General features: G+C 37.4%; 1 protein-coding gene across 1 annotated transcript in view; it reads left to right on the top strand.

Annotated features, from left to right (window-relative positions):
- BABAM2 (BRISC and BRCA1 A complex member 2) overlaps positions 1–22,291 on the top strand; it is a 161,217-nt gene that overhangs the window by 104,710 nt on the left and 34,216 nt on the right. Inside the window, exons 8-10 of the mRNA XM_054628813.2 lie at positions 18,498–18,597; positions 20,549–20,619; positions 22,068–22,150. Of these exons, the coding sequence (XP_054484788.1) occupies positions 18,498–18,597; positions 20,549–20,619; positions 22,068–22,150 (254 nt within the window). The remainder of the gene's footprint in view (positions 1–18,497; positions 18,598–20,548; positions 20,620–22,067; positions 22,151–22,291) is intronic.

Below are 22,291 nucleotides of genomic sequence, written 5' to 3' on the forward strand. Positions count from 1 at the left end.
TACTTGAAGAGTGTCTTCTTTTTACCCCTTTGGTATTCTTTGTTTTCCCAAACTTGTTTGTGCTTAAAATCCCTACCTGTATTCTTTCACAGTAGGATATTTCTGGTAACTTACTGCTAGGACATTGGCAGTATCTTAGCATCAGTTCAACAACCTTTTACAGTGCTATGGGGTGACAAGTTAGTAAGGGAAGGCTGGGGAATCTGTTAATGATTTTTTTTTTAATCTGATTTGGATGTAGCAAAGAAATGGAATGGTAGTTTGGAAATAGGTTGGCTGTCTCTTAATTCCTCATTAACAGACCTTTGGATTGATTATCTCTCCCGTGCTGTAATTCTGACAAATCTTTTTTTATTTGATCCCAGTGAAATAGCCAAGGACTGATTTGACTGTAACTACTGAATTATCTCCCATACTTGGAGAGACTTTCTGTGGGCTTTTCTCTTAATTTTGGATGGCTCATATGAGATTGTTCTGTTGCTGCTGTCTTATGTAATGCTGTTTCATGGACTCTGGATTTCAGTACTGAGATGTGCTACATGAAGTAAATTGGACCATCTAGTTACACTTGCTAACACTTTTACCTCATTCCCTTTAGTAAAATGACCTCAAGTATCAAGTTTGCATTATAACTCTCCCAAACACCAAACAAAGGAGAAGAACATTGTATCAAGTCAATGCTTGTCTTTGTCTTCCCTTTCTCTCCCCAAGCCTGTCAAAAAAAAGATTAAACAGAGGTAGCTGTATCTCATCACCCACATCTCTGCTCTATACTGCAGTGGCTGGAAAACAAGGGGCACACAAATAGAATCAAGCAGCAGCATTAGCTAATTACAAAATTTGTTCAGTAACAAGGATAAGAGGCCTTAAATCAAAACTCCAGCATGTAAGTGGATCTTCACTAGTGTGTAAGTGCATCCCTGAATCATGGCCATATTTAGGGGATGGGGTTTGCTTGTGTAGTGGTGCATCCCACCCACACCCCTTTCCAGGGACAGCTTGTCCTCCTCCCTTGGATTCTTGCAGCTAGCCATACCTGTACACAGGGATATCACTGTGTGCAGCAATTTGCTGGTGGTGGCTTTAGGCTAGTTGTGTCCTTACTTGACTCCACCTACTCTGAGAAGTTTGACATACCCTGTTTCCCAAAGTAAATAGCATTTGGGGTTTGGTTGTTTTGTTCTTACTGTTTCATCCCCACAGAGGAATGAAAGGGCCATTTTGTAATCTTCATTCTCAGTTTACTTCCTTCAATCTGCTCCTAAACCTCATCACATTAAGTGTTAGTGTTTCAAGTTCTCTTTCAAGCACATGCCATCCAAATCGTGGTGGTATGTGAAATGTCATGTTAGGCAACTGTTGATATTGTCAGAGGGATTGTATGTTAAGCTGGGGTGGGGAAGGTAGCACGGTATGTTTTGCAGAGCTGTGCATTTTTAATATCATCGTGATCCCTGGCATATCACTTGTACTTGCAGAAGAGGGCAGGGTCCTACATCTTCAGATGGGGTGTTTTTCCAGATGTTCCACCCAGCCTGAGTTCATGTCAGACAAGTCAGGTCATTGCTGCAGAGCTATTTAAGTTCTCAAAAGAGGATCTTTATTTATTTTAATGTTTCATTAGTTTCATTAAATCTAAAACGCTTTGAAGGTGTACTACATTTTACTGATCACAAAATCAGTTACTTTAAAACCTTCTCTGAAGGAAAAGAAAATGTAGCCATTCTAAAGTTCTTCCTTTTTCTCCCCATTAGTTCAGGTTACTCTAACAACTACTTTTACTGCAATTTTAAGTAAACACCATAATTTAAATGATTTGTATCTACTTTAATCACATAATACTGTGACAATCCTTTTAATTTTTTTATGTAAATAGAGAGACACATGTTTGTGATTAAAATTTTGCATTTTAAATTGCCTTGCAGTATCATCTAAATATGCCACCCCACTAGAAAATCACATGGATGTGTGAAATGATAACAAAGTTCATAGAAACAGGGCTAGCACATGTGATATTTTGCCCTAAGAATTCTCCAGCCCTAAGCCATTGGTGGCTGAGGAAATCTGATTCATATGTAATCCTGAATGAGTTTTTCTTTTGTGTACTTGTCCAGCCTACCCTTTGCATACATATTGCAACAGGGAATTTCATAGCTCCACTACATCTTGCATGAAGATGTCCCTCCTTTTAGTTTTGAAACTAGGTCTTCCTGTTAGCTTGGTATAGAGCTGGCCACTACACTTGTATTGGGAGAAAGAGCAACTAGTCAGTGCTTATTCACATTTTCAACATCACTCATCATGTTATGGTAATCAGTCTTCTGTCCTCATTTTCTGGTTTCCAGACTGAGTTGTGCTGCACTTTTTTCCTCATGATCCCATACTTCTTTTTGTTTTGACTTTTTATTTTGTGCTGAGTTGACTAACTTTGATCATAACCCCAAGAGCAGCTGAATGCTTTGGTGCCCATTTTACATTTTTGGTTAGGGTTGTTTTTTTCTGTGTGCATCACTTCATACTCATCTGTGTTAACTCTCTTTCTTACTGTCATCCAGTTCCTCTGCTTCAAAACCTCTTCATTACTCTTCATGATTGGAGTTTATTTTGACTACCCTCAATAACCTGTCATCCCTGAACTGTCACCTGGCAGCTCACAGGTTTGTCAGGTCATTTACAAACATTTTAAACAGCACAAGTCACTAGTGAACCCTCCTGCTGACTTAACCCCACTGTTAGAGCTAATTATTTACTTAGGCTTCTTAGTGACTCTTTCTAAGAGCTGCTGTAGATGTGAGAGACAGGGCTACCCCTAACTGCAAAGGAATCAGTGCAGCTTTTACACAGTGCCTGTGCACACAAACATGCTGGGAGGGGGACTCTGGAATGAACCCATTTGCCTAAAACTTAGAGAAGCCCTCACAGGAAAAAACCCCAGCTTTCATCATGTCTTTGTCATTTCCACAGCCACCTCCCTTGACTTGGTTTTATCTGAGTGAAAAACCTTAGTTTTGCTCTGCTTAAAACCAGTGGTGCTGATTCTGCAGGTACAGGTGGCTCTTGGGCTACTGTTTGCTAATGTTAAATGGTCATGGAGTTCTTGCTTGTGGTGTCCATCATCAGTACTGCAGAGAGCTTGAGATGACCTTCATTGACTCCAGCAAGGGATGATCAGTCTTTGGGCAGCCTTATGAGAAACTAAAGGAAAGTTTAAAAAAGAGTATGTAGAACTACATTTAGGAGTATCCTCTGCACTCACCAAATGAAAACAGTTTAACCTGCAGTGACTTGTGCTGGAGGGCTTTTGTCCTGCAAGAGCAAACTACCCTTGCGTAACAGACAATTGTTTTACAGTAAATCAGTAGCAAATCCAATGGTGAGTAGCTTTTGCTAGAAAATCTTGATAAACAGAACCCACTGAAAACAGGTTCCTGGTTGATTTTTTTCCCTTTTCAATGTACAAGAGCAGAAAAATCTGCTCAGAGTTTACTGAAAAGTCAAGTGGTGGAAAAAACAAGAGCAACAAGGACATGGACCAATACGTCTTTCTTTATACAATGTTTTTTATATGGCATTGGGGTTGCACCTTTCCTAACATATGCATTTTGCATTAGATTTTAAAATTCTAACTTAAATAGTGGTGGTAAAGCTTCCATAATTTCTGCTGTATCCAGTGAACATAGGCAAGTTTCCATCACCTTCTGGTATTTTGACTCTTATTGTCCTTGTGTTGATTCATTCACCTTCTTTTCCTACCTACTAAGCAAGATTAGTAAACTTACTGAGAAACTACCAGAAATTTTAGAGCCTTTTCTCTAACACAAATTGCCAGCTTAAAAAAAAAAAAAAAGTATAACCCAACTGGCTGGGGGAATCTTTTAAAATTCACACCCTGTGGGTACTGCTCAAGAAGAGAGTCATAAATACACATGTCTAAAACTATAAAGATTAATAGATTCCTGCCCTGGATTATTGAAGAAAAAAAGGTCATATCTCTAAACTTAGACTAAAAAGGCCTTTGTCAGATGTTTTCAGTAGTATTAAGCAACTCCTGCTTTCCAGTAAAGCTGGGAGAGCGAACAACCTTTGAAATTTGCTGCAATTGGAAATTGTCTCATGTTTTCCATTATAAATATTTTTCTTTTGTTTCTTGTATTTAAAAAATTTTCAGTTGCAGGCTGAGGTTTTCCATATGAGATAGCTGTTTCAAATGAGTCCTGTTTTGAAGCTTCCTTAGGGCTAACATATTTGCCTTACTGATTCAGTTTCCATCCCTCAAGAGGCATCAATATTTTTTTCTGTGACCGTGTCTAGTTATACCTTCCTTTGATACCTCAGGTTTACAGAACTTTTTATGAACTTTTTCTTTTGAGTATGCACCTGTGTGCACTAATGGTAAAGAAAGTGGATTGCTAGTGTTGTGTTGACACTCCTGGGGTTATGGTTAAGAAGGCATTTGTAGAAGCTCTTGGAACAGTGGTTTTGGCAAATGATTTACCTAATGGGATGAATTTTCCTATACTTGTTCTTATTCAGGAAATGTCTGAGGAACACTGTCCTCTCTCTGAATTGCATATGCAATGTGAATTTAATCAGTTGATTTTTCAGTTTTTTGTTTAAGCTTTCAGGTTAATCAATGGGGTTGGTTTGGGGGTGGGTTTCTTGGAATTGCTATCATTTTCTGCATAGAGCTTGAGGTTTTGGCTGTTTTCCTGATGATTACCTCTGCCAAGGACTTCAGTTTCTCCCTAGATATGTTGTGTGATGGGAAATATGGGTTATTTTTTAATCTGGCTTCTAAGAAAATTGATTTTGTTTGCTGTAAAATTAGTAGGATCATGTTATCTGTATGAACAGGTATCTGTCATTTTCGTCCTGCTAACATTTTTGAGTCTGCTGGTCAATTTGAAAGAAAAAAAAATTGCAGAAAGGTAGAAGTCTCAAATATGGGAAATTCACATCGTTTTTATATTCCCATGAATATAACCACTAAGAAGAGGAAGGTACTGTTACTGACACCTGAAGGAAAGGCTGAAGCCCCTCTGTATTCAGTGCTGAAGCTCACTTCAGTATTCAGTGAGCAGAGAATCAATATGGGAGAAAGAAATTATGAATATTCTAATATTTGGAAGTGCTTCAATTAGAATTCATGCCTTATTAAGCATCAGGTGAAAAAAGCCTCTCTTCAGTCAAGATTGCTCTCCTGAATGCATGCTCTGCTATCTTGCAAGGCATAAACAGCATTTGAAGCTTTTCATTTGGCAAAGGCATTTAGGACATCTTTCCAGTGTGGTTTCTCTGATGTTTGTAAGGACTGAACTCCTGCTGTGCTGTGGCTTTAACACAGCCCATGTAAAAAGTCAGTCTGACACATTGTACAAGTCCACTGGAAACCAGACTTTGTTACTGTGCTACTCACCAACTTCCTTCTTGCTTCTCCTGTGAATAGTCCTGATTCTGCAAATAAAGAGGGGTAAACATTGACTGGCAGGTAGTCAGGAATAACAGAAATACAGAGATTACATTTGTGGAATAATATATCTGATGTTTACGTACATGAAACTCATAAAGAAGTAATTCATCAACCTTTATTAGGTCATGTCCATGCAGTGGTATGACATTAACGTTGGTAGTGTTGTGTTGTTATAGCACGTGTGCACGGGAGGATCACATTACTGCAGATGTGTGAACCAAAACTTTGAAATTGTGATTCTTTTGGGGGCTTGGGGGAAAAAAAATGTTGACTTAATATTACACATTTTGTATCTGAGCTTACGTATGAGGTGCAGGTAGTTATAGGAGTAAAAAGGCAACACCTCATTTTATCAAGGAGACGTTCAGATAAGGATTTATATGTCCAAGGCTGTAGTAACTGAAATAAATAAATGAATAAATAAATAGTGTGTTGTATTGTACAAATGTCAAGTTTGAACCAGCAAACAAGAGAAAGGATAAAATACAAGGAGTTATTGGATGGGCTATCGTTTGTGAAGTCAGAAGTAGATTAATGATATTAAAGACTCTCATCTCACTATTGCTTTTTTTTTAGCTTGAGAACAATACATTAGGTACAGTAGATCCAAATCCTAATCTAAGTATATTGTTATTTTAAATCAAGGTGGATAAGAATTTACCTCAGTAAAAGAGGATCAAATCTCATTCCCTCCTTTGTATCACAAAGCAGCTGTTAAACCCTATGCCTGATTCTTAATCTGGAGTGAAATTGGGCATGTATAGCACCCTGGCATTGCATCATTACCCCGAGCTCTTAGTGAAAGGTAAAAAATCTGAAAGCGTGAGATGATTTCTTTGCTGTCAGTGGAACCCCTGTGATTTTTAAAGAAACTGAAAACAATCAGTATCCAAAGAAACACAAACTACAGAAGTAGTTACTAAAGGAAAAGCCTTCAGTCATTTGCAAGAAGGAAGCCCAGTGAACACAAGCTATATACAGGGAAGTTTAGATTTAAATTCACAACTGTATTTTTTTGGTTTTGTAGAATCATGTTTTTTTTCTTTTTTACTCCAACTTCAGCACACCTAAAATCTTCATAAGCTAGCACATTCATTATAATTCACTTTAAAACATCCAATAATGGCCTGTATGTTGAAGACAGGAAATAGTAGAAAAAGCAAAGAGCATATGATTTCTGAGAATTTCTGTCTTCACAAGAAAATAGTAACCTAAGCTGGCAGGAGCCCCAAATCAGCTATTTCTGCCCAGGTAAACTAGAATTCTAAAAGAGTATTCATAGATTTAAGTAATATGGAAGGTTTCATTTTTTACATTCTTTAGTCAATTTTAAAATAACTTTTCATGAGTGACAGATGTTCACAATTAAAAAAGCTTGTGGAGTTCTCTTGGTCTGAAATCATGTACTTCTGTGGTTGCAGATCAATAGCAACACCTATTTTGTGCAGCACCTTCTTTGAATGTTGTAAAATGGGAAAACAGTTAACCTGCCTGAGTGGATAGTATCCAAGGGATTTTGGTGACACTGTGATGTTATTTGTTGATGGAAGGCAGAACTTGGGATAAACTGAAATGGCTCAACAGTAAACTTCACCTTGAAAGATGCTGAGGACCTGCTTGGGAAATTCTGGTTGTACTTCACTTCTGAGGTAGTTGTGAGTTCTGCTCAGCTTTTAGTGACATACAGTAATATTCATTCCCTGACAGAAATTGTATCAAGGATTGTCTATTAATGTATTTGAAGCAATCTACAGAAGCACTATACAGAAATTGTATTGTGTGTTCTTAAAACACTTTGCATTTTTAGGGTAAAAGGTATTTTAATAAGACATGTAGTACTGCTTCAATGCTTTTATTTTTGGTAATCGTCTGATCTTTTTTACATATCTATATGACTCAAGAACCTTAATATAATTTCCAAAAAGAGAATATTTAGGAAGCAATTCAAGATGTAGAATCTTAATATTTCAGTCTTACTAAATGACAGAACAGAAATTATTTAAAAGCAGACAATCTTTCTGAAAATGTCGTTCTTCAACTAAAGAGCCTGGTTTATCAAAGCATCTGGTAAATACATCTACTAACAGATGCCATTTAGGCATCCTAATATCTTACCACTCAACATCTTAAACATTAAGTAATATTAATCAAACCTTAAAAAGTGATAAGGTATACTAATGTAAAGGTGGAATTTTCATCTTTCAATGGCCATGTAAGTGTTTGCAGCTTCTAAGGGAAAGAGGGACAGCTTTAAAGACAGTTTAGGGGGTAGAAGTGTCTGTGTTTGACTAATGGCCTGACTGATATCTGTATCTGCACTATGAATGTTCATTATCTCTTCTGGGATAAGGGAAATCTTTGTGAAAAAGATTTTTTGCTCCAGTCTTTGCCTTGCATAACGTTCTATAATGAATGTTCTCCATGACCAAAATCCAGGCATATCAGTGTAATCAAAATACAAGAATACCTGTATTCACCTTCTGACCAACTTAAGCGCTGCTGTTAAGTTACAAATTATGAGATTTCCAGTTCCTTGTGTATATATGGGGTCCCTGCTTCAGTTTTAACACAATGAAGACCTTTGGGTTTATTTTCTGCCTTTTCTGTTTTAAAAGCAGACCTGTGTCTGCCTTTTTACAGAAGGAACCTTTGTTACTTCTGATGTAAGACCAGAGTTTCAAAGTGCCAGTGTTTTCTTCTGAGAATTTTTCTCAGTCTTTCCACTCACCAAAGGCTGCCCTTGTGCAATGTGATCCATAGCTCTGCTTCCCTCTGTTTTGAAGAGAACATATTAGGATGATTTTTGAATTATTTGTGTTCATGGGAGCAAAACAGACTTACACAAATTCCTGTGGTAAAGACTCTGAAAGGGACTGTAAAAACTGTCTGAGCAGATTGATATCACCTTGTTAAATGAGTAAGAGTTTAACATGGTTCATATTAGCTTGTCAAGCCACAGTGGCTGTGTTTACATGAAAAACTGATGTTCTCTTGCCTTGTGTCCACATGTGTATTTGGCTTACATAAAACCAGAGCGCACTCGACCTCCTGGAGCATTTAGCAGGAGCACCAGACCAGACTTGTAGCATTCCACATCATTTGTGAACATAAGATAAAGCCAATTTCAAGATCTGAGCAAGAATGCCCTTTAATCATGCTGCATACACATGGAAATCAGTGTCAGAAGCCAGATGTATGAAAGAAAAACATTTTTCTCCTTTAACTTTCTGTCTCCCTCGGGCATTCTTATCGATGACCCAAATGCTCAACTTCATATCTAGAAGTTTTCCAGCATGTTGCTCTCATTTCATTTCTGAAATTTTTCTGCAAGTTTTCTTGCCCTCTCAGTGTGAGCTAATTAAACGTGATGCTGATGAAGCAGAGGACAGGATTTTTCATACAAAATGTTTCTCCAGATAGATGAGATTCACAAATGAAGATTACTGTATGGCCTAAGGAGAATGAATAAAAACCTACGTGAGAGAAGTTTACAACACAGCAGTGTTTTAGCACGGAGGCAAAAAATAAATGCTCTACAAAATGACTGTGTCACTGGAAGTGTTAGGCATTAAGCAATATAGGAAAAGATTAACAATAAGAGATAATTACTGTAATTTGGCAAGTAGATTAGGGAACATAAATAAAATAAGGAACAATATGAGCAAGTGCAATCACAAAACATAAAGGGCTGCAAGTTACGCAAGGAAATGACTGTTGTTCTTCAGAAAAAGGCAAGAACAGTAGGCAGGGAAGGCAACAGAGTCATAAGGTTTTGAGAGTAATTTTTCTGCTTTGTGATAGACACTGCTGGTTAGCTGGGTTTAGTACAAGTACTGGAAAATTACCTGCCATGTGTATAGTCACAGTGTAGTAAAGTGGATGTTATTGAATGGCTGTAAGAGTCATCAGAAATTACAGATAAATACAGTATATGTTTGTACGTGTAACTGATAATGTCTTAGAGAAGTTATTAATGTATGTTATCCACTTTATTGATGGATAATAAGAGAAGATGTACATGGATTTGTGATAAATATTCTGTTCAACTGAATTGCTTGGAAGATCTTCATCACTAAAGCAGAGTGGATTATAGAGGAGTAGATCAGTATCTTAAAAGCTGTGAAGTACTGTGTAGCATACCACCCAGGCTTCAGTGCAGTGAGGAATTTCCAGGGACCTTTACAATAAATAAATCCTGGATTCTTTTGTTAATTTATTGGGTGCTATTGTTTCAGAGGAGCATACTGCTCACATACCAGCAGTCCAATATTCTCTTTCTTCTTTTTGCAGAAGTTTGTAATTCCTAATTCCTTTCTTCATGCTACACCATTTTTAGTTCCTTTGACACAGCTCTTCCAAGTCATTACATTTTTCCATTGAAGTAGAAGAGCCAATGCCCAGTATTATTTTACTTGCTACTTAGAAGGCCCTTAATATATTCACAGTTTAGGGGGTTATAAATATATCAGCAAAACAGGTAATGCCATTAAAAGTACCTTTCTGAAGAACAGGAATTTGAAGAATAACAGACTCAACTTTCTTCCTTCAGAGTTCATGAGAAGGAGAAATGGGGAGAGTGCATTATTGTAAACAAATTCCTGCATTTATGTTGGTATCTCAAACCAGTGCAGAGTGGAAACGTTTAACAATTCAGTAACAGTTGACTTTTTCTTCACCCAAAAGCTTGTTTTGTCTTAGTTGTGATGAGTCTCCAGCCTCTTTCTAATGTTTGCTTTTCTTTCTGAGATCCATACAGAAGAAAATTGAAGGAAGTTAGGCCACATGGTCTTTCTCTTGTACGTTTTTGAACTTCTGTGTAAATGAAAATAATTCAGGACTGTACAGTGCTCTCTTTATTTACTTATCTGCACATGTTGCTTATCTTATCTACCTTTTCTGTTCAGTGATGTTTGCTGCTGCTCTATTTGTCTGGATTTCTTTCTTACAACTTTTCCTGGTGGTTTGGGAGTTTTATTTGCTGTTGCTTCCTTATTGCATTGAATTCTCTGTGAAAATCTTCTCTGACCTTTCTTCACTTCTCACTCAGGTTTCTCTTAATGTGTTGCCAACCTTTAAGAAATAAGCAAAATGCTTTGGAAATTATTTATCTACATTGTAAGTGATAAAGGTTTAAGTCTCCTTTTGCAATGTGCATGCTTCCTACCCTCTCATTCAATTCCTCTCTCTGCAGTGTAGCTTGAAATAGTAGACTGTGAGAGTTCTTTGGGACAGCAACCATGCCCTCCTCTTTAAAATGTGAGGCATCTAGCAACTGATTCAGGGCTTCTTATATCTGTTTCCTGTAAATATTATTTAATGAATTATTATTTAGTAAAAATATTTAAAATTTAATATTATTAATTGGAATTAATACTAGTAAGCAGTACCTTTTAGGAGGGAAGGGGAAGGATACACCAAAGTTCTATTTTTGATATCATAAGAAGTGTCTCTAAATTCAGCTCTTTGTCATTTGTTATGGATTCTCATTATTATCTGCCTCAGTTGACTAAATATAATACATTTGCAATACACATTGCTACTGGTGATTTTTTTGCAGAAAGAGTAAGGGGGCATCAGTTCAGTAAGTTGCAACACAAAAGCAACATTTGTGAGAAATTTTTAGCCTTAAAGAGAAGGCTAAAAGTCTGTCTATAACCTGCAGAACTTTTCATATTTTCTTTTTTAACCTGTTAGTAGTGTATTATGAAAAACAATTCTATATTAATACTTTTAAGTAGTTTGAAATATATTGCTTTATACTTTTCACTTTTATGTTGTCAGAATGAATAAGTGACCATAAATTTTGTGCCATTTTATGGAGTGATATTGTTGACACCAGTTAAGTTAACCTGTACACTTCAAGGCCTCACTGATAATTTCTGTTGCTTGGACTTTTCCATGAGTTTGTACCTTGAGGTCTGATGGAGGTGCCAGAGGACAATCAGTGGTGCTGGGCTGCCTCCCTGCCCAGCTGTCTGCTGTGAGCCACAGGTCAGTTTATAAAAGGGGGTCCTGTCACCCAGAGAAGGAAGCAATGTGGTGCCTGTTGTAGGCAGAGTGCTTGTGTGCCCTGTGGTACCACTGTGTGACATCAAGTGTCCCATCAGCCAGGTAATAATTGTTATCCTCTTGTGGTTTTGTTACTTCAGAGAATGTGAGATGAGAGGATGGTGGAGTGCTCCCTTTTCCAGCACTAGCAGCCCAGCTTTTTAGTCATTTAACACATCAGTAGAAATCTGGCAGTCCCCTTTATACAAAGTATTTCTGTGTGTAAAGATCCATTAAGCAAAGGAAAAATCCTTTCAGTCCTGATTTATCAAATACAGAGGAAATACTAATATTTTCAGTCTTTTATGCTATCATAAGCAGTAAGAAAAACTTGATACTGCAGGAGTATCTGTTCTTTCTGCCTCTAGCTCTCAGTACTCAGTGAAGGGAGGAAAAGAAACAAATTCTAATGTAATTATAGGGTTAGCCATCTATTAATGTCATGCTACTTGAGTTATTTTCTTTGAGAAGCAATAGAATCCTGGGGACAGAACTCTTATGCCCACAAACCCTTCAGTATTTAATCACTCTAGGTATGGTTTGCATTTAAGTCTGATAGGTTAAAGTCTGCTAGAACCTAGAATCTATACACTTAATGTAAGTCTCCTTGGTGTAACCACTTTGTCTAAAATGGCTAATACATTATAGACAACTGTTTCTTTCTTACAAATTTACCTGCAGCAGAATAGAGAAGTTGGACTAACCCAAACATGTATTTATTAGCACTTAAAGATTCCTTCATCCCACAGTTTTTGTACTAGTCTATGAATGTTATTAAACTTCCATGTACTTCAGTATAAACATCTGAACATATTAGGTGGGCAAGCAGAGAAGCAGAATGCTGAAATAACATGCTAGAACATACAGCGTCAGCAGAAGAACTGAAATAAAGCTCAGTAAGTCTGACTTGCAGTTTTCTGCACATTCTGTGAAACTAGAATACATTCTGGTTTTAGTATTTGCTCTTTACAGTGATTATTTCATATTTTTTTCCAGTCACTAGTCAGGACAAGCTCAGAGGTATTTACTCTGAACCACTAGTAGGTCAAGGAAAAAATGATGGTATCATCCTTTCAGCTGTAATGGCCAGATGCTGAGTCTGAGTTTGACCAGGATTCTTTCTTCAGATAACTGGATTTGGCATAGTTTTCCCTTTGGGTCTATTTGTGATTTTATTTCTTTTTCCAGAACATTCAATAATATAGATTAGATAAGATTAGATCTCTTGGCTGAAATTATACCTTTCTGTTTTACCAGTATTACAGTAGAAGTAATTCAAAGTAAAAGCTGTTTCTTTAAAAATAGAATGGAAGTTCTTTTGGACATGCTTCCCTTTGTGATAGATTTGAGTGGACAAGCAATATGTTAATTATGTTTGCTTCAAATGGACTATTACAGGAAAGGAAAGAAAATGCTGTCTCAAACCTAGACTGTCCAATTTTTCAGTACAAATGTTCTGTTATTTTACTGCTAAGCTTTGTGTTGCTGATGGAAGCACTATCCCAAGGCTTCTGCCAAGCACCACGTTGTTTGTGTGATAGGAGGGATTTGGTTGCAGTCAGGCGAGTCTGAAAAATGGTAAACTGACAGCAAATCTGGGATCATGGTTGCTAAGGCAGCTTTTGTGGTCACGTGCTTTTATTTGATGTGGTTCCTTGTGTCTCCTGTGCCAAATGGTGTAATGTACTAAAGTGATGAAACTGCAAAAGAAAAAAAGTCAACTATTTACTTCAGCAACAAAAGACAAAGAGAACAGGGAAGGAGATCAAAGCCTTTAACATGCCTCTCAAAATAGGAAAAAAAAAGCAAAAAGAAGGGAATTTCTTTCCACATGCTTGAGGCTACTCTTGGGTATAGCCATCATGAGTAATAAACCCTTTAAATGCTCATGTCTGTTTGCAGTGTGCTTGAGTTTCAAAATACAGCAGGTCTTACAGAGAGTTAAAAAGGTAATTTTACCAGTCTTGGTAAAATAAAGGGCTGTAGTATAAAAAGTCTAAAGTCTACTTTCCATCACTGGTATATAGATTTGACAATGCTCTAACACTGGCCACACTGACAGAAAAGCTCCTAATTTCTTTAAACCCATATGAAAGGTCTTTCCACTCAGAGGCAAGTTTTTAATTTGTTTACATTTTCAAAGTTAGACAAATCTATAACTCCATTATTCACAACCATTGAACTTGTCTTTTCCCTGTTTTCTGTGTGTTTTGCAGAAAGAATGTATTGGAGTTAGAAAGGTTGAGTGCAGTCAATAATATGTACCACTTTCTTTTGGTATAAGGCTGTTTAATGCTGTATCACACTGTATTCAGGATAAGTATGATTCTTACAGTTCTGAACCTCCTCACCCAAATACACATTTTCTACTCTCCCTAAAAAAAAAAAGCCTCCTATCAAGTAAGGTATACTTTTAAGAGTATAGCTTTTCTGTTGATGTTCTTTTCTTTGTGATAATTTGTTTCACAGAAAAGCTTATGCAATTATTGAAAATGAGGAATGGGAATAGGTAAGGGGGGAGCACAAAATATAAACTGTATTATGTGTGCACAGGTCCTTAGCTGTAGTAGCATAAGTTGTGTTAGCACTTAACTCTTCAAACTGTGATGCAGAGGGTGGTCTGAAATAATCCTCATTTTCCAGAACTTAGCTCAAAAGTTTCCCAGCAATCTAGAGAAACCTGCATTTTTTCTCTTTGGAGAAAGAGGGAAGCAAAATGAATTGCAGGGAAGAGGTGGTGCTAATGAGGGAATTTAGGGGAACTGGGCAGGCCCAAGAGCTGTAGGGACAGGGGTAGGGATAGGAGAAAGGGCATCTCTCTGCATGCCTGTAAGTGTGCTTTGCTAAAGCACTCAGTCCCCTGAGGCTGACACTTGCAAGTACCCTTCTTCCCTAATGAAGTGATGGGCAAATAACTGCTTCTTTACCAGCAAATACTCAAGAACAAAAACAGTCACTTCTCTAAATTGGTGAATTAATGCTAAGCCACTTATTGAGGATGATTTCTTGAGAAAGACATTTTAATTAATTATAAGTTATCAAAAAATGTGGAAGAATTTTTCATTTTGTATGTTGGCCTGAATAAATAGAGCCATTGAGAGACAGACAGAGCAAGTCACTTGGAATGCACCAGTCAACAGCAGAAATGTAAACATACTCCAGCTACGCTTTCTGAACTTGTATTTCAGCATGTCACAGAACAAAACTTCTATTAATGCAGGCTGACTGCTGCACTTGTTGAATTCACTAGTGAGTTCCTCACAAAATGCAATTTAATTCACAGACCATGGATCAGAACCACACTGTGACTGACTCTGGAAGTCCAGGAGGACAGGACCTTGCTGCAAGGAGTCTCTGCTCTGTCTTAAAATGAGATGTATGAAGTTGGTTTGCAGAGCTGAGTAGGCTTAGAGTGAGAGCAAGCAAATAAAATTCTGAGGCCAGCAGATCTTTGTCCCAGCATATTTGTACAACCTTATCTCTGAGACAGGTTGATCTACCATGTATTCTGTCTTCACCTGGTACCAGTTGAAATGAAATAGCATCCTCTAAGACTGTTGCTTCATGAATTGTTAAAATTACAGAAAATACCAGACTGTTAGAATTCTAGCCTTTAAAAAGTAACAGTTTATTGGAAAAAACAGTGTAAAAATCAAACACAATTCAATTGATTGTACTGAAACTATCCTTACTCTGGCAGCTGTAGGGGAGCAATTGTCTGTGCTTCCTCATCATATCTCTTGATGCTTTTTGTTTAACATTTTTTGTTGTCATGATAAAATGAGCATGGGGCTTTTATGTAAGGGGTGTATAGCACTGATACTGAGAAGGAAAGCTTGATTGCACACAGAAGTGTTTAAGATCTACGCTCCAAGAGACCCAACTCTATGGAAAGCAGATTTGACATGCAGCAATCTATAGCTTGTGCTGGTGAAATACTTTGCCAAATGGAATGTCCTTCACTATAAAAGGCTTCTTATAGCACTTTGTTTGTCACTTTTTCTTTTGATTGGACTGTGAGGTACCTCAAAAAGCAGCCTTTGGATATTGACCTGCATGGCGACATTCCCTTGCTCAATTGTCTCCATTTTGCATCCTTTACAGGTCCTTCTTTGGCATTGTGGAAGTCGCTTCTTTCTTTAGTTGCAGGTTTATTATAAGTCAAATGAATTATTACTTCCTCTTGCCTGGTCCTCAGGGTTGTGAGGTACAGCAAATATGTTCCTTTAACATGACAGACATTGTAGTACCGCACAGTCAAATCAAACTTTGAGCAATAGCTTCTTTATGTGTTTAAAAAGAAAAGGTAAATATCAGTTTAATGAGGCAGATGAATCTTAATTGCTAAATGTTTATAGACAGTTTTGAGATGGTCAGAGGCAAGGTCCTGTGCAAATGCAGTATTTTATTAAAATATTTAATAAGCAGATTCTCTGACCCAATAGAGGGAACAAAGATGCCTGCCCACTCTTAATTTTCCCTACCCATAATTATTTCTACAGAATATAAATTATATATGGTACAGCTTTATTCTGTTTTCAGAGGATAATTATACTAGAAACTCCAGCCTTCTTTCTGTGGAGGGACCTCTTTCTCAGAAACCACACCTTTTAGCAGTCTGTTTTTCATTTGAGAAGGGCTAGATTTCCATTTATGTCAACACATTTTTACAGGATGGCTACTTTCAAGAGATGGATACAGGTAAAATGAGAAACCCTTACTCACAAATCATAATAATTCAGTCTGGAAGATGTATTGTAAGCTGATGATATAGGAGTGAAAGCTTTTTTTTTGGCATGGGTAGTCTGTTAGAGATGACTTCTAGTTTCATACCTGCTACTGAAACTGGGAGAGAAGCCAGTAATTCCTGTTGTAGTCATCTGAGCATCTTCAGTGCTATGTCCATGTTGCAAGGGAACATAGACCTGGTGTCAGATGAGGCAAGGCAGGATGCAAAGTGGACAGTACCAGTTTCTCTGTGTGTGAGATTGGAGGCTTTTATGGATATATTTACATAATATGTAAGGAGTTTCATAAACTGGAAGTCAGTGTCCTAAAGTGAGGTTCACAACTTCTAACATACCAGGAGGTGAAGTTTTCCATTCTCCAATGTTACAGATCAGTGGACTCACTATACTTGCAATTTTGTAAGAACATATTGTTTCAGAAATGTTCCAACTTTCTAATCATCTTAGTCATACTTCAGTGCTTTAAACCATCCACAAGTTGCAAAATTATATTCTTGTGTGAATAATTTTAGTAAGGGGGTAGCAGCAGGGAAACTGAATTCTGTTTAAAAAAAAAATCCCATTCAAGTCTTACTTCTGCTGGAAAACTTTGTTTGTTTTTTTTATGTAGCTGTGGTGTACTCAGGGCTTTTTTTTTTTTCCATCGTTGCATATGCAAAATCCAGACCTGCAGAACTGTTCCATGTGGTGAACAGTCTGCTAAACCCAGACTGTTTTGCCTGAGTAGCAGATTTCCATATACCTCATTATGAGTTTGGGATTTTTTTGATTTATGTAGGCTCTGTTCCTTCAAAGGGATGCATGACTGTAGACCTTTATACCTACCAAAGTGGTTTCTTATCAAGTACTGAGGAAAATAAGAGGCCAGATCCTGTTGGAGAGTAAGAGACTTGTTTTGCAGAGAAGAAATTTTCTTTCTAGCCAGTGTAATTTGTCATGGAAACAGCATGTAAACAGGAGGCCACCCAAAGTAACTTAGCTTTTGAAGCATTTTTATGGTGTCCAAGTTGCTTCTGGATGGTTAGTGAATGATGTAATCCACAGCGTGTAATGCAAATTTTGATTTGGTAAGGGACTATAAAGAAAGATTTAGGTCAGTGCTGCTAGAAGGAAGTAGCATGGACTTTACCTAGTTGTTGCCTTATACAGTCTGATTTAAATAAGTGTTAGATCTTTCCACACCAAAGAAGCCATTATCCTGAGTAATAGCAGGTGTGCTTCAGTCTTCTGTCCTTTGATAGAGGCAAATGGTTAAGCTGCCTAAATACATCTCTGAGGTTACCTTATTTCTGTGATTCCTGCCATATAGATGCCCAGTATGTGCATGGACAGAATTAATATCCTTGTTTTTGTCATTTCATACTGGGCATGAACAAAACCATAGAATCATAGACTATAATCATAAACCAACGTAGATAAGCAAGAAGGAGCTTATCTGGCCAAGCCACTCCTCAGAGCAGGGCCAGCTCATGACCCCTGTTGTTCAGCTGAGCTTTGAGCGTCTCTGAGGACATGGCACCACTGAGCCCCACTTCAGAGAAGCCTCTGACTCCACCATCTCTATAATTTTCCATTAGATAATTGAAGGCATCAATATGCCTTCAGCTTCCCTCCTCAGTATAGCCCCTCTGCAGTGTTCTCTCAAGACTGAACAAACCCATTTCTTTCAGCATCCTCCTTACATCATCATGTACCTGATAATCTTTCTGGCTCACTGCCCCCTTGATTTAGTAGGTTAACATCAGTGTTCTATTGGGCAGTCCAAAACTGGAGTCAATGACGTGATTGATATTTGCATCTGGCCATCTATGACTCCTCAGTCCTAATTATTTTGATTATTCTTAGCTGGTTTGACTGTAGGTGGGTTTTGGAACAGCTAAGGACTTCAGGACCTCGCCTCCCCCACTAACAAGATATCTGAACTACAGTACTCCACATCTTACTGATGAGGGCTAAGAAACAGAACTGTTCACAATGAAAAAGATATTTCCTGAGAGAATGTTTTGCATTAGTGATACTCTTGATTTCAGTGGTTAATTTACAGTGGGTCATGGTATAACCTGTTTTTATAGATGGTATCACTCACTACTTTTTATTATCACCACAGCATAAAGTATACTTCCTCTTGGCCATCTGACTTCAAGAATAGGGAGAGAGGACTGTGCAGAAATAATTTTCAAATCCCAGAGGCTGTACATGTAATGCATTCTTAAATTAACTTATTTTTCTAGTGCACTTGGAGGATCATCTGCCCTTCACATCCCAGCCTTTCCTGGTGGAGGTTGTCTCATCGACTACGTACCCCAAGTATGCCAGCTGCTAACAAACAAGGTAAGCTGCTGCAGACAATCAGTTTTCCTTTCCCTGATGCACTGTACTGCATTTCCACAGACATCATTATTCTTCTGCTAGGTATGCAAAGCAAGGCATACTTAGGCTGAACTACACAGGGAATACATTCTTGGTAAGAGCTGAGTACCTAAGCATGACATTGAATAGAATGACTCCTTTAGGTAAACAAGTGAGTTTGGGATCAGATCCTGGAGCAGTTTTTTTCCTTACTGTGACATGTTATGACTTAGGATAAAATGTTACTGTATTGTACAATACTGCATTGCAGTATACTGGTTTTTAGTAAATACAGATGTGTAGTTTGCATATTATTGTTCTAGTTGCAAGTTCTCATACCCCAGTCATTATTGTAGGTTTTGAGTAGTTTCCTTGATTTTTCTTCTCAGATGTTTCCTCCAGATGAACTGAATCAGCAGTTTCTTTGGATGTTTATACAGTAAGAGCTACTTAAGGTTGCTGAAAAGTTTGTGTTCCAGTTAGCTTACTGTTTAAACAAAAAAGAACAATTATAGTATTTTGAAAGTTTCTCCATTATTTAAGTATAATTTTCAAAAGAAGGCTTAGGGGGTCAACATTTAGATATTGACCTATTACAGACTTCCTACTTGTATATTATATTTACCTTCAATTGTCTAAATGAAGAGAATAATTTTATCTTTTAGAAAACGTTTCTTCAGAATGTGTTTCCATAATTACGTTGGAATCTATCATTAGAGTTGTTTTTGTTGTGGTTTTCTGTTAAAATTACTTTCTGTTTTTAAAATCTGCAGGCACACTGGGCTGTTTTTATCCTTTCTTAAACGAAGTCACTTAAGCAAACTTATCGTATGTTTTCCTCTTCCCAGAATAACATTTCAGATCCTACACAAAGCCTTCAAAATAATCTTAGTGTTTTATAAAATATAATGCTTGAGTTTATAAATAGAATCTAAGTTATACAAGACAGCTCTCAGCAATGGTTGTATCAAGACTTTTTCAGTAATTTTAGGAAAGCATTTGCCAGCCAAGGAATTCTAGTATTGCCATAGCCAAGAAAATACTCTTGCTGTTCTTTTCAGTGAGGGAGAAAAGGATCTTAAAATGCTAGTTTTGGTTCTGGAAAGCACAGGAAGTTACACAGGGAATCACATATAGAACCATACCATAAGTACTTCCAAGCCACCAGTTGTAAACCAGATGTCCTTGCAGCCTGGTGACACATGCATTGGTTTTGTTATGGGTCAAACCCTGCTCACACTGTTCTCTTAAGTGATGCCATCCAAATCAACAAGAAAACATACATGGTGTGAGAAGGATTTTGCCTTAAATCTCCAAATTTAGCATTGTTGGATTTTGTCTGTGCCAGGATGGAAGTCTTTCAAAACCCAGAGTGCCTCAGAAACTGATGCTCGCAGTTGAGTAGGTGGCTCCCTGAGTCAGCATGAAACCAGTGAAAGAGCTTAGTGTTCAGAAGATTTTGTTGGAGGTGCAGTCTTCAGAAAACACCCAAGATCAGTTGTGCAAGAAATTTAATTTTTTCTTCTCTTTTATAACCAGAATGTTATTTTGACACTTAGCTTACTGTCAGTTCAGATAACTGATTTGCCTATCACAGATTTCTACTCAAGCTTACTCAAGTAAGGCAAGGATGAGCGTTTCTTTCTTTCAGTGTTTGTCTCATGCAGTTAAACAGTGCTTCAGTCTATTGTGAAAGACTCAAGTTTCACTTAGACATGATTGAAGAGATTTCTTTACAAGATATTCTGTATGCAAGATCCAGAATTTTTTTCAAAGGCACTTTAGGATTCTTCAGGGAAATCTGCTAAATGTAGGATTCAGAAATTCTACCATGTCAAACATAAATCTTCCTTAACAACAAATGCATGACAAACTGGGCTTTGGGTTTTTTAATCTTTTTATAGCTCTGGATTTATTTTCTTTCTTTTTTAAGGTACAATATGTTATTCAGGGATACCATAAGAGAAGAGAGTACATTGCAGCTTTCCTGAGTCACTTTGGAACGTAAGTTTTCTTCCGATGCATATTTTTCTGTAGCGTGGGGGAGACTCATTTTTTGCATATGGTTTGTGGTTGTGTGGCTGCTGTCCACTGGATGAGATGAAATCTAGTCATTGTTCACAGAATGATGTGTACAGATTGTCTCTCTGTAGCAATACTGGAATGTACTTCTGTGCCAGTGGCCAATCTGATTTTTCTAGAAAATAGGTGATGATGGGAAAGGGACAGTAGGGATTTTCCTTGTGCAGAAGAAGTATGTTCATTTCTGAATCAATTACTTAAGGGGTTTTACACTAACAAGCAGTGACTGAGGTGGGAAAATGGGGAAGCAGGTGTGGTTCCAAGCCTTGCAAGAGCCAGAAACCCCTGCTCAGTGTAAAGGCAGGGCTGGGAGACCAGCTGTTCCCACCAACAACCTGTATGTTGTGTGTCAAGGGAAGAGGCTCTTGGGTCCTGTTGCATTCCTGCAGATGAAAGGTGCATGGCCAGGCATGATGACACATTTGCTTCACAAATCAATTAGTCAGGGCTACTGTGGCACTGTGAAGGGTTGGCACTTTGGTTTCCTGCCTAAACTGAGCCAGAGTCCAAGCCTTTAGCTGATTATGATGAGGGGTTTCTGCCTCCAAGGAGTGATGACAGTGTCATGGATATTCAGGAGCCCTTCAAATCTCAGGTCTCTCAAGTGAGGTTAGGAAAACAGGTGGCTTCTAGCAAATTTAATACAATGATAAATTGATAACAGTAACTTCCACTGAACATATGAGTAAACAGTGCAAGTTTAATCTTTATCAAGACATTTCATTTTCTTCTGAGAAAACTCTATAATAGAAGTGGCCACGTGTTCCTATGATTATATGACATCTGCCTTGTGGTTCATGACTTCTGATACTGTTTCAGACAAGAGAATACCAGCTTCTGATGGTTGAAACTTTTAATCCATCTATCAAACAAGTATTCTATATGGAATTTTTTGTTATGATCTCATGTTTTGTATTTTTTATATATATTCTTCCAAATTTTCAAATTTAAACTCTGCTCAGCCTGCTTATTTTCAGTTTTATTCTCTCACTCGCTACAAAAATGAAAAATAATCTTAATTTGAGTAAGGTACAGGGAATTTGTGTGTCTACAGTTTTTATCAGTTAAGGACTGCAGATGTGATAGCAGGTCTTCTTTCATTCAAAAGTGTATTTTAAACTGAAAATGGCCTTTCTTTGAGTAACAACCTCCAATACCTCATCATAATTAAAACTATTACTGAGATTAAAAGTTTAATCAAATTTACAATTAGCTAGAAAATTGTAACTGTTAATAAAAAAAGCAAATCCTGGAAGATTCTGAACAAACAAACAAAGATAACAATCCCCCTATTACAAAATTTATGTATTCATCATCTAGTATTTGAAGGTAAAAACTGTACTCATTTTTTGTTGTGTTTTTGTTGATAGTGGTGTGGTGGAATATGATGCAGAAGGATTCACAAAGCTTACTCTGTTGCTGATGTGGAAAGATTTTTGCTTCCTTGTTCACAGTGAGTAACACTTTGCCTCAGGCATAAATGTCTAGCCTCTGAAGATACAAGTTCAAAAGGGAAAATGTACAATTACAGGAAACAATTTAAAAGTTTTAGCTATTTTTATCCAGTGCTTAATCTATTTTTGATGTGACTTAG

This window comes from Agelaius phoeniceus, chromosome 3, assembly GCF_051311805.1.
Source record: "Agelaius phoeniceus isolate bAgePho1 chromosome 3, bAgePho1.hap1, whole genome shotgun sequence".
NCBI lineage: Eukaryota > Metazoa > Chordata > Aves > Passeriformes > Icteridae > Agelaius > Agelaius phoeniceus.